The sequence below is a fragment of the Trachemys scripta genome, chromosome 2, assembly GCF_013100865.1.
Source record: "Trachemys scripta elegans isolate TJP31775 chromosome 2, CAS_Tse_1.0, whole genome shotgun sequence".
NCBI classification, from domain to species: Eukaryota; Metazoa; Chordata; order Testudines; family Emydidae; genus Trachemys; species Trachemys scripta.
The window spans coordinates 160,633,460-160,646,952 of record NC_048299.1 but is presented as its reverse complement, the minus strand read 5'-3'; the positions used below and the strand labels follow the sequence as shown (position 1 = coordinate 160,646,952).

At 44.8% G+C, this 13,493-nt stretch overlaps 1 protein-coding gene across 2 annotated transcripts in view; it reads left to right on the top strand.

Annotated features, from left to right (window-relative positions):
- The window catches only part of DROSHA (drosha ribonuclease III), a 107,184-nt gene that overhangs the window by 77,033 nt on the left and 16,658 nt on the right, over positions 1-13,493 (top strand). For both annotated transcript variants that reach the window (XM_034762065.1, XM_034762066.1), the window contains exons 23-26: positions 6,552-6,622; positions 8,315-8,359; positions 11,344-11,501; positions 12,407-12,512. In XM_034762065.1, the coding sequence (XP_034617956.1) occupies positions 6,552-6,622; positions 8,315-8,359; positions 11,344-11,501; positions 12,407-12,512 (380 nt within the window). The remainder of the gene's footprint in view (positions 1-6,551; positions 6,623-8,314; positions 8,360-11,343; positions 11,502-12,406; positions 12,513-13,493) is intronic.

Here is a 13,493-nt window from a genome sequence, read left to right as displayed (position 1 = left end):
AACCTAATGTGCTGTGATTTTAGGTTTAAATAACCTTTTATCACAAAGTTTGTCTGGGTGGCAAGATAGACTGGAGAGTCTAAGGGGTCTGTCTATGACTCCATGGTAAGACTGGTATAGTGATCCAGGAATTCACATTTGTTGCTGGCTTTGTGAAATCTAATTATAGAACACACCACCAGTTTGGGATGTCTGCTCTTGTTTTCTGACATTCTAGTCTGAGATTGGCACTCTCAGTTGTGAGTCACTCTAGACAGCATGACAGTTCCTGTGGGAAATTGGCCCATATTTGACCAGGTTATAAGACTTTGAAAAAAATCACAGTTCACACATGCTCAGTAGAGATGTCTTTCATTTTAGCAGCTAAAAACTCCAAAGATTCCGCCCTTATTGAGCATATGCAAGCCTCTCACAGCTCCTAGTGCTGACTGGACTGTGCATGCACCATCACCCCAGAGCAACTGAGCATGCTCCATCCCCTTACAGCTCATATGCATGACCAGACTGCATGTATGTCATCCTCACAGAGCACTTGAGCATGGTCCCCGCAGCCCTGGAGCAAAACTGGGCTTTCCCTGTAATGGCTCTTCCCAGTGGCTGTGATCTGGGGTGGGGCTGGGCACTGAAACTGAGAGCAGGGAGTCTGTTTGTGAATTATATTGCTCCTGGTTGTATCTTGGCGGTGGTCTTTGTCAGATGTTGGTGGTATGTGAGGCTATGATCCAGAATCACACTAAGATATTTTTGGAAATCTTTGTGCCTGAGTTTAGTGTTCTAGAAGGTAACATTCAAGTTGGTTGCTCAGGTGGAAAAAGGACATAGCTGTTTTTCCAAGAGTTTGGTCTGAGTCGCCATAACCTATAGCCCTCCTCCAGCTTTTTCACATCTGGGAGGATGTGTTCCGCATGGGTGGAAGTGCTCGCTTGGATGCAATCACAAGGTCATCCACATATCCAAAGTTCCATGGCTGGGTGTGACATAACAGGGTACAAGCCAGACCAATGAGTAGCTGTGTCACCTCTGCCTTGTAGCCTTGTTGCTACCTGGACTGCTCACAAATAACCTCCACCATGTCAGTCACTCCCAACTATGTCTGTGCGTGCTGCAGCCAGCCAGCTATACCTTAAAGATTACCACAGGGTGACCCCAACACACGCCTAGTCTTCCATTTCCCCCCCCCCATCCCCTCCCAGAAATGTATGTCCTGTACTGCCCAGCCCTCTCCTAGATACTACAAATATAGTAAGTCCATTATTCCTTTAAGGGAATAACATGCACACAACTTATTAGCCCCAGTGGAGTTACCCAGACACTTCAACTTGAATGTACTGGATTAAATAAAACAATAAAAAAAAAAGTGTTATTAACCACAAAGAGAGATTTTAAGTGAATACAAGTAATGAGGCATCAAAGTCAGAAATGGTTACAAGAAAATAAAGATAAAACGTTTACTGGTGCCTAACTTAATCTACATTAGATTCAAAGAAAAGTTTTCTCACCACGTGCTTCCAGCAGTCTTACTGACCAAACTGTTTAGGTCAGGGCCCCTCCCCCATTGTGCAGCAGCTGCTTCCTTTGTCTTTTCAAGTGCAGTGAATACAATGGGCAGAGGGAGAGATAGAGAGTGGTGTCTTGCGGTGTCTGCCCCTTCTTTTTATAGTCCTGTCTCCTCTTTGAGAAGCATTTCCAGCTCAGAGCAAGGCAACAGGCAGTAAGTGTGGAAGGGAACTCCATGCTGTTTTTTTGCTAAGATGTGGATTTTTTAGCTCCTGCCCCCTGTCCTGCCAAAGAATGGCCATTTAGCAGGCAATGGTCCATCAGCCTTGTTTACACCTGGCTGAGACGTCAGCTTGCCCTTTGTCTCTTAGGAACTGGTTTGGCTACTGCCCAGACTTGTCTGGAAAATCTATTTTTAGTCATTATCTCAGCTTATGTTTATAACGTCTCATATAACGCTACTACATGCACTTTGCCCTGATATTACTGATCAGCAAATTATGAGATTTTAAATGATACCTCACAAGGCATATCCTGTACAAACATTATTACAATAGTGTGTACAGTGTGAACACGGGTATATTCTGTCACACTGTGTCGAAGGCATTTCGCTGATATAAATATTAAAGAGTGATCGTGCCAAGACGTATCCTTTAGGGAGGCATTTCTCAAACTGGGGCTCCAGGGGGTCCGTGGGCCACGCTGATCAACCCCTCCCCCTCCCTCAACTCCTCCCCCCTCCTTCCAGGACCTCCTGCATGGAAAAGTCCAGAGGTGCAGTTGGGCTAAGGCAGGCTTCCTACCTGCCCTGGCCCCACACCACTCCCGGAAGTGTCCAGCATGTCCCTGGGAGGGTGCATGGGGGTCTCCGTGCACTGCCCACTCCCCAAGCACTGACTCCACAGCTCCCATTGGCCAGGAACTGCAGCCAATGGGACCTTCAGGGGCAGTGCCTGCAGGCAGGGGCAGCGTGCGGATACCCTCCGATTCCCCCCCCCCCCCCCCCCCCCCCCCCCGCCCCCCCGGGGGGGGGGGCGGCGGCGGGGGGGGGGGGGGGGGGGCCCCCCGTCCCCCCCCCCCCCCCCCCGCCTAGGAACCGCTGCCAGAGGGATGTACAGGTCACTTTTGGGGGCTGCCCGAGGTAAGTACAAGGCCAGAGCCGGCATCCCTCCCGTGCCCCAGCCCAGAGACGACACCCAAACTCCCTCCCGGAGCCCACACCCCGCTCCCCTTTCTGCCCCAAAACTCCCTGCCTGACCTAGCCTGGTAAAAGTTAGTGAGGGTGGGGGAGAGCCAGCGACGGAGGGGATATGGAGTGAGCAAGGGCGGGGTCTCGGAGAAGGGGCAGGGCAGAGGCAGGGCCTCGGTGAAGGGAGTAGGGCAAGGGCTGAGGTGGCTTAAGCTTCCCCAGCATTGAAGCACGATCCCAGCGCTGACTTGTCTGCCCTGAATATGATATTGGACTATGATCTATGAACTAAATTCTAAAAGAACTCTGTGCAACTTCTAAGCTCACCATCTCTATGTATCTGAACCTCAAGAATTGAACTCATGTCTGTATGTATATTGATCTTTTAACCATCTCTCTTTTCTTTTTTAATAAATTTTAGTTTAGTTAATATAAAATTGGTTATAAGCATGTATTTGGGTAAGATCTGTAATATTCAATAACCTGGGGGGGTAATGTGTCTGATCCTTTGGGATTGCTAGAACCTTTTCTTTTATATGAGGATATGAGATTTTCAGAAATCTTCATCATATTTGACTTAGGTACTTGGATGGAGGCCTGAGGCTGGGTTACTTTAAGGGAACTGTGTTGTTTGGACTTCTGAATAACCAGTGAGGCAATAAAGAAGCTCTTTTGTGCTGGCTTGGTAAATATTAAATATTAAAATATCCACAAGCTTTGGGGATTGACTGCCCCATTTGTTGCAGTTCACCCTAATTGGGTAACCACAGCTGGCTCCCACTGGGACACTGGTCATAATGTTATTAATGTTGGCAAAAATGTATAAGGAAAAGTTTTTCTGTGTAACTTTGGCTGTGTGCTATACCCTATGCTAAGGGTGGGCAAACTTTTTGGCCGAGGGCCACATCGAGGTTGCGCAACTGTATGGAGGGCCGGTTAGGGAAGGCTGTGCCTCCCCAAACAGCCTGGCCCCCGCCCCCTATCTGCCCCCTCCCACTTCCCACCCCGACTGCCCCCCTCAAAACCTCCAACCCATCCAGCCCCCCCTGCTCCTTATCCCCTAACCACCCCCTATCCACACCCCCGCCCCCTGACAGCCCCCCCGGGACTCCCACCCCCTATGCAACCTCCCTCTGCTCCTCGTCCCCAACCACCCCATCCCCGAACCCCCCCGTCCCTAATTGCCCCCTGGGATCCCACCCCCTTATCCAACCTCCCCTTCTCCCTGTCCCCTCAGTGCCCTCCCGACCCCTATCCACATCTCTGCCTCCTGACAGGACTCCCACTCCCAATCCTCCCTGTTCCCCATCCCCTGACCGCCCCTCCCCGCCCAACCTCCACCTCATCCAACTGCCACCTCCTCCCTGGCTGCCCCCCAGGATCCCCTGTTCCCTTACTCAACCCCCCCGCTCCCCGCCCCCTTACCAGCAGCAGGAGCTCGCAGCTGCGACACCCGGTCAGAGCCAGCTGCGCTCCGCACGCTGCCCAGCAGGAGCGGCGGGCCAGAGTGTAGCCCACGCGGCAGCGTGGCTGCTGGGGAGGGGACAGGGACTAGGCTCCCCGGCCGGGAGCTCAGGGGACGCGCAGGACGGTCCCGTGGGCCAGATATTGTCCGTGGGCTGTAGTTTGCCCACGTCTGCCCTATACCCATCCCCTATGTTGAGTCTGATCAACTCAGCTTAGCTTTGCTGTACACCAAATAAAAGAACCTAGGTGATGAAACTAGAGTCAAACTGAGTTCTTGGGGCAGCGAGTAGAAGAGGTCTCAGAGGAACCTCAGCACCAACTACCTGACTTCACCATGCTACGTAAGATATGGATCACAGCCAACCACATCAGAACCTCACTCGGTAATGAAGCTACCTACTAAACAGATGGAAAGTGAAGGACAGCCTGATATGTGAATATGGAGAAGGCATCCAAACCATGGAACGTCTAGTGAACCACTGCCTTCTAAGATCATTCTCCGGGGGCACAGCCTTGATTCATTCAATGTCGTTGGAAGCCATAGAGTGGATGACAGTCCTGGACATCCACCTTTAATGTTGCTTTGCAGATTGCCATATGTGATGGGGCACTCACCTCTGGTCAATGCCTCCTGCCAGCTGGGTGTAATCCTGCACTTTTTCTCTGCTCCTGGCACCCCATCAGCTGCTGACCTCACTAGACAGGACTTCTGTGGCTCAGCCCTCCAGCCAAGCCACACATGATGTACAAATGAAACCCTTCTGGGGTAACAAAGGTCCAACAAGGATTATTGCTGTGCCTTTGTTAGTGTTTACAGCCCTGTCTCTGGTTTCAGTTGTGAGCCCCTTCTGGGCTAACTTTAAGTCCTTCCTTGGCCTGTTATAGAGCAGCGTCCCTAGGACCTTTCCCCTGGAGACTCTTTATCTTCACCAGTTCTCATTGCCCCACCTCTTCAGCCAGGTCATCACTCAAGTTTAGTCCCCTTGCAGACAGGGAACCAAGAGTTTATAATATAGTCTGTCTGGCCATACCAGGGTCTTCAGCCCGTTCTAGCTCTTTACTTCGGCTTCTAAACATGCCTTATCCTCTTCTCGGGGCTTAGGACACTTGGCCAGTGGTTGGTGCGGGGACCTGGGCCCATCCACTACTCCAGGTCCCAGCCAGATACCCTATGGACAGCAATCTCACACTGCTCCTTTTTAACTCCTTCAGTTAGCTGCTACTGTTTTTCTTGGGCATTTTCCCACTAGATCTCTTTCCTTTCACCCATTACTTTCGGGTTACAGTTCTCACGTCTACTCTCTCCTTGCAGAAAGCAAAATGCAGCCAGAACTCAACATCTGGTTATCTCTCAGACTTGTAGCCAAAGCAGAGCACCCTTCATTGTTGCTCAGGTCACAGCCAGGAACTGACCTGCTAAGCCCCTGCAGCTCCTTTTAACTAACCCACCTGGTCTCTGATTGGCTGTGTCTTATGAGGCCGCTCTAGGAAGGCCTGGAGGACCCATGTTTGCTGTTTTTTCTCCAGGGGCAGGGTGTAGCAGGGCCATGGGTCTCAACAGGAGGCCTTGAAGAGACAGGTACACTTGTTACTCCATACAGTATAAGAGAGATTCCCCCAGGCTCCCAAATCAAAAGGTTTGTTTCCATCTAAAACCACTAAAGGACCCAAAATATATCAGTTAAACTTCATTCCTATATAAAATTGCTACAGGGTCCTAGCAATACCAGTGTTCAGAACTATAATATAAGCAATTTAAAAGAACAGCAGTATTCAACACACTATTAAACCTATCTCCAAATAAAAAACATACCCCTACTCTGATGCCAGTTTGGGGAAAACAAATATTAATTTGGAGGGGAGGGGTATTGATTGGTTTGGAATGTTGAGAGCAGTTCTGGCCAAGATTCACGCAGGATATGGGAATGCCAAAGGGACCAAATAAATTCCCTGGATGCTGTAAGTTATTTCTTGGTTATAAATGTCCACATATCAAGTGTATGAGAGAATTGTAAGTAGCTGGTTACTTGAAAACACCTATAAAAACGGGATTACTTCTAGCCTAATGCTATTAAAGTTCATTGTTCTGGCATATCACTTTGTATCATTGATGTAATTTGTTAGGATTCTAAGAATTTTTTTCTCCTTGTGTTTTACACTGTTGATTTGATACTCTTTATATTTTGCAGAAAAATTCATTTTGCATTTTAATTACAAAGGGAGAGAGAAAAACTTGTGGTATCCACAACAGCTGTTACCAAAATTGCTGTTTCCTTTTTTTTTGGCGGGGGGGGGAGGGAGCAGGGAAGGAGGAAGGGGGGGATTTGTAGTCTCTATTTTGTACTTTTCTGAATACTAGTGCATTTTTACCCTATTGTATATTGTTCCTTCCATATAGGCGCTGTTTACCTGGAGGGAAGCCTAGAGGAAGCCAAACACTTATTTGGACGTTTGCTCTTTAATGACATGGTATTTGTTTTCCTATTGGCTGAGTTACTTTTAAAAAAACGTTTTATTCATTTACATGTTAATTTTGTCAGTTTAATTAAAACCACCATTTTTTTTATATTTGGCGGTTGGGGTAGAATATACTACATCTGGTTTTTTTTTAGTTCAAAGGTAATGAAAACAGCATTTTATAATACTGAGCTATACTGGTCCTGTTGGAAACAGAGTAACATTAATTTGATTCCGTTGGCTCATTGGCTTACATGAAGAAGAGCAAATAGTGCATGAATCTCGTAGAACTCCATGTCAGCAGCTATTACAAATGGTAGAAGTCTGTGTTATGGATTTAAAGGTTCCAATTTAGCTGCTGATTTTTGTGGGGGTCAATATAGTTCTAAATGATAGAATTTCGGGAGAGGGGGTAATTAGGAAATTACTTTTTAAAAACTATATTAAAAGTACATTGTTTGAAATTCAGAGGGAGTCCTTAATTCTTGCATTTCCTAACTTTTGAGTGCTTGACCTTGCAACTTTAACATTATTTTAATCTATGGTTTGTTTGTTTTTATGTAAAGAGTAAATAAAATAGGGAATATATGATTATGTAAAATAAAGATTTTAACAGCATAAGTACGAGATGGTCTTTTTATCCATGAGTGGTGCAGACCTCATGCAACTCATAGGAAATGAATTCTGATAAAACTTTTAAACCACATCATACCATCATGTATTCAATATATGCCATGTATGTAACACAAACATTGTTTTAGAGGCATTAAAATGTATTGGGACTATTTTTTTTTCTTTTGTAGCCCTCCAAGTGTTAAAGCTAGGTGTTTCAATCACCATCAGTCCAACTACACAGTTAGTCTGTTCCAAATTGGCTATGTAGAAGGCCAGTGAGGATTGATATTTGCTGATTTTATTTTTTTCATTTATATGTTTTTAAGATGTTTTATTCAGCACCATGGATGTGTGCACATCACTAGCCTATGTAACCACACATTCTCATTACCCCCTACCCTCTTCCTCCTGCTCACTGGCACACAGACTTGTGCCTTTTGTACAACTGGCTTGTAAGCCTTTTGGAGTAGGGACTGGGCATCTTACACATTCAAAAATTACTTAGTATTTGGATGACAGGGCAAGTAGGGCGCTAGTGCATATAAATTATAGTTATACTACTGAAGAGACCACTAACACAATGGCCTGGGAATTAATTAAATGATATTTTTCTTCTTTAAAGTCTCAGAGTCTGTGGAACAACAAATAATGTTTATGAGACAAGTATTTTGTGGCATATTGTATCTCAGTAGTTAGATGCTTTTGAGTGTTGTAATGAATGAAACCTACATGACCTACAGTTTTAGTCTTGGCTTTTGGTCAATTTTAAACTTGCTGCAGAGCAGGTGGTGGGAAATAAAGTTCAATCATTAGCTTCAACAAATATTTTTTTCTTTTGTTTTTTAAACTGTTTTTATTTGGTTCAAGGATTTTCTGCCTCTGCGACACGAGCTCATTGGGAGAACTACCAACAGTTTGAGTAGTGAATACCCTATTTTAAAAATGAGATTGCTGGCACTATTGAATTTGCAATAAGCAGTGTCAGCATCTGAAACAGTTCAGTATTTCAAGTAATGCCATCTTATTTAGTACTGTGGAATTTGTTAAATGACTCCCTTGAGCACTAAAGGCATCTCTCAATGTTTGCAGGACCTTCAGGAAGTATGGCTTAATTACCCACTACACCCACTCCAAGTAAGTGTGCCCTTGTCTATCATAAATTTCATAGCTCTTCTATTTCTAAGGATGCTTTTCAGTGGCATTCAGCTGTGGTGATATCTTGATATATTTACTATCAATATTAGTATAGTAGCCATATTTGCTTTTGTGAATTTTTGTAAATAACAAGCTTCCTGCCTCATGGCTTGTGTTTAATATATGTGTGGATTTGTAGTGTAACTTTAGCAACCTCATGGCCAAGATGGAGTCTGCTCTGCAGGCAGCTCTGGCCAAGAGAAGGCGCGTGCAGGAACACAGCAGGGAAAGTTCCTTCCACCCCAGGAACACCTGTTCCAAACCCCCGGAGTGAACACACATACACACACACACCAGAAAAGTGCAATGGATATAAGAAAGGGAAATATTTATTTACGGAGGGATGAGAGGAGAAAAACAACAAGGGGAAATATAGGGGGAGAGGTAAAACAGGGTTGCATTCAAACCAAGGCCCCACAGGCCCAATGGTAGCACAGTCTGAAAGGGCAGACACCGAGCAACATGTCTGCACACAGAGTTCAGGAGGCCTGAGCAAAGTTCCAGTCTAGTGGTGAGTCTTCGGCGCCAGTGAACTTTCCCCAACAGACCTCTCTGGTGCCCTCTTCTGCCGCTCTCTGCAAAGCCACACAGAGTGACCACCTACCCACTTAACTAGCTAGCAGCCTCCCTCCTTATTCCCAGTGCAGAGTCACAAGCCCCAGTACTCACAGCCCCATGCAGCTCGGGGCAGCAGTGATACTGGGTCCAGCTCCAGCCTATCCTTGGGCGATTCCTCCCTGGCACAATGCTCCTGTCCTGGGGTATTCCCGATCGGCCGCCCTGTCCTTCCCAGGCTTCAGGCAGATTGTCTGCTTCTTCACTTTTGGAGGGCCTGCTTACTGCAGCCCTTCTCTCTCTCTCTTCCACTCCAGAGCCCCACCTGGAGTTTCCCTCCTTTCTCTCACTGCTCCCCCTCACCCCTTAGGAAAAAAGATTTAAAGGTGCCATGCTCTCTAAACTCCAAGGGGTTACACTAGCAAGATAAAGCTAGTGAGAAGTAACTTTGTCTTCCTCCTGTTTATCTATTGGACCTAGAAACCGGGTACAAAAACAGTCTATGCATATTTTATTGATCTCAACATTTAGATCCTAACTTAATCATGGGAGGTCAAGGGGTTTGAATCAAAATGCTTAAAAAATATTGCTAATTTTTTTTCTCTAATATAGCATGGTTATTTTTTAACAGTGATTCCAGTAAGTTTAATATTACATGGACACTTAAAGTGTTGGCAAGTCTGAAATTTAATCAGTCTCTTTTCTCATCTATTTAGAAAGTCAATGAGTGGTTAAAATGGGGGGAGGGATAGCTCAATGAGTGGTTAAGATACTAGTTGAGAATGTGGGAGCCTTAAGTTCAAGTCCGTGGTCTGCCACAGACTTCCTGTGTACCGTTGGCAAGTCACTGAAGCTCCCTGTGCCTCAGTTCTCCATCTGTAAAATGGGAATAATAGAACAGTTCTATCTCAAAGAGGTGTGGTGATGATAAATATATTAAAGATAGTCAGGTACTCAGATACTATGGTGATGGGAGCCATACAAGTACTATAGTTACCAAGTACTATAGTATAACATTGTTGTGGTTCAGGCCAACTGTATCTGTGGTCCACCAAGGGCATCCGCTCTAGGCTCCCGGCTCCTCAGCCATCACCTCTCTTGGTTGAGACCTGAGTCTCTTTCCCTACTGACCAGGGTTTTTCCAGGCTGTACAATTCCCTGGCTGCAGTAGATATTCCCAAGAAGTCACACAGCGCTTTGCTTTCTCACCGGAGGCTATGAACAGCATAATGGTCTGCAGTTCTAAGTCAACTCTTCATAAGCAAGCATATTCATTCTTAAGATGAAAGGATTACAGAGAAAACATTAAAAACAATAAAAGAACCTACCCACTTGTTAAAAAGCTTTCCAAAGATCACTTCAGCTCCAACCTTGGTCTCTGGTAGGTGTCAGTCCTTCAACTCCCACAACTGAGTTTTCCCCATGGTTCCAGCCTTCCACAGTGGCGGTACAAGCTCCTGAGAGAAGCTCTCCTCCTTCTGTTTTTTTGTTTTGGGTTTGTTTGTTTGTTTGTTTGTTTTAACCTCTCCCTCTAGTCAGGGGTGGCTCTAGGTTTTTTGCCGCCCCAAGCACAACAGGCAGGCTGCTTTTGGCAGAATGCCCGTGGGAGGTCCCCAGTCCTGCAGATTCGGCTACAGGAGGTCCGCCGGTTCCGCGGATTCGGCGTACCCGCCGCCGAATTGCCGCCGAATCCGCGGGACTGGCGGACCTCCCGCAAGCAAGCTGCTGAAGGCTGCCTGACTGCCGCCATCACAGGGACCGGCAGGGCGCCCCCCGCGGCTTGTTGCCCCAGGCACACGCTTGGAGCGCTGGTGCCTGGAGCCACCGCTGCCTCTAGTGATCTGTGTTTCTACATGGGTACAACTTGCATTGGAGCTAGTGCCACCATTTATTCACCACAGGTTATCACTAGTTATTTCTCTTTTCTGCTCCCACTCATTTGGGCTGAAGATTTCATTTCCTCTTTGGCCCAGACACCTCCTACATCCCCACTTGGTGTTGATTCTCTCTGCTCTTGGGCAGAGTCGACCTGAAGAATACCATTGTAAATATTATTAGAAATTACCTGAACATTGTCCTTTTAAATTTTGTATTTTAAAGCTTTGTCATTTCTTTTTGTTTTTAAGGAAAGGAAGGAGGGAGTAGTAGGGTTGGTTGGTTTGTTTGTTTTTGTTTGCTTTTTGGTCTGCTTCTCGATTATCCAAGTGTCAGTCCAAGTGTGAGGTGGATGTTTGTGTGTATACACAGTGCACGTTTCTGTTTTCCCTCACAAACGGCCAACGGTTTTCAAAAGATTTGCTATTCTCAGATCTTTTTTCTTTGAAATGTATAGTGGCCTTCTATCATTAATTTGCATTTGTTATTTACAGCTGCAAGAATCCAACACTGATCGGCAACTTATCGAGACTTCCCCAGTCCTCCAGAAACTTACAGAGTTTGAGGAAGCAATTGGAGTCATTTTTACTCATGTTCGGCTTCTGGCACGGGCCTTCACTTTGAGAACTGTGGGATTTAACCACCTGACTCTGTGAGTATAAAGCAGAATCCTATGCTTAACTATGCTAATCTTACTGCTGATTTCCTTAATGGTCCATATTTATAATAAGAAACAACTATGTATGTTTAATGAAAGTCATGATCTAATAGTGCAACCTGAGGTAATCAGAGAGCCTGGAATTGCTGCAACAGAGCATGACATTTTGCAGCATGTTAGCTGCCCCATTTTAACAGCACCTTGTAACAGTATAGATTGAATTACCAGAGGAAGCATTCGTGAGAGATATGTTCATTTGAGGGGTTCATAAATGGCAAGAGGAAAGTCACAGTTCAAAGTGCTATATCAGTTCTTTATCCCTGATGCAGTAATGCAATATGTTCACATGGACTTGATGTGGAAAAAGGAAACCCACGCTTTTGGGAGCGAGGACTGTCTTTTTGTTCTGGGTTTGTACAGGCGCTAGCACAGTGAGGTATGGTCCATGTCTGATGTAGGTGCATCCACAATATAAATAATAGAGTAATGCCTGATGACCCCAATCCTGAACCTAAAATAGATTTAGGCCCTGATCCTTTAAGTGGTCGTGTATGGGGAGACTGATCCATTGAAATCAATAGGCACAGCAGTTTATCTGCATGCAGAAAATTGCATTATTAGGACCTTATTCCTGATAAATTTAGCATCAACCTGTACCTCCCACATCTCTGGTCTAGTAATTTTGTTTAATGGTAACTACCTCATTTGCTTTCTCCAGAAAGTCAACATACAGCAATAAAGAATTGTTTTCATCACATCTAGTTAACATGAGAAAATTGTGTTAAATATGTTTAAAAATGAACTACCCTTGCTTTTAAATTACTATATTTTTTAATTTGCATGTTTTTTTCCCCCGGACTGCTTATTGATCTTGCCACATTGATGTTTTCATTTTTCAGAGGCCACAATCAGAGGATGGAATTCCTGGGTGACTCCATAATGCAATTGGTAGCCACTGAGTACTTATTCATACATTTCCCTGATCATCACGAAGGGCACTTAACGGTGAGAATGCCATCAGTCATGCGGTCCGAGAGAGCAAATGTGGGACAGAAACAAAAATTATAAGGGAAGCTAGTTAGTGACTTATTCTGTATTTGATTAATAACAGAAACTTCAGGCCCCCTGTTCTGAATAAATCTTTGTTAATTCAAATATGTGAATCCTGCAATGGACAGGAAATCGATTTATGAAGCCAGTGCAATAATATTTCTTCCCTCTGTAAAATGGATCGATAGTGGTTGTTATCACACTGATGACCACTGAGACCCAGGTAGTGCTTGTTTAACACAAGTGTTTGAAAGGGTGTTTGTTAGACAGAGATCTCACATGAGTTTTTATTCATGTCTACTAGACTATTGAGTCAACCTTTTTTTCCATCTTCTATGGTTGTCACTTTGAGATGATGTTGATTTCCTCCCAGACATTACAATTTATTTTACCCTGGTCAGTCCATTAGTCTCATTAGTTCTATTATTGATTCCAATACTTTACCAGCATATCCTGCGTTACCAGCATATCCTGCGTAGAAACCCAGGTTTTGGGCCTTTGAGCATCTTACAGCATTCTAAGTGCACTTTGGTAGGCAGTGTTTCAATAGATAGCCTTGCAGATTGGTAGAGTACTTGAATGTAGATGGTTATTTATGGCCTGATTATTTGTGGAGAAGAGAATTATACTGCAGAATTTTCTCAGGCTCTCAAGGATTAATTGGAATACAAAATAAAAAAAGAACACTGCAAATTATTGGGACTGTCAAGTCTAAAATTTCCTGTTTAACTAGAGGATTGGTTAGAGATTTCAGAGATGTTCAGATGAATTTTCTCAGGCTTTAATGGAAGGGATGAAGATGCTGAATCTTTAACAAAGATTTTTTTTTATATGTTTCTTAGGCATTTGAGTTACAGATGTTTACAGAAATAACCTCTCCCCCCAAAGTAAACAGTCTAAATAAAAATCATTTTTATTAATTTATCAAGTTTCATG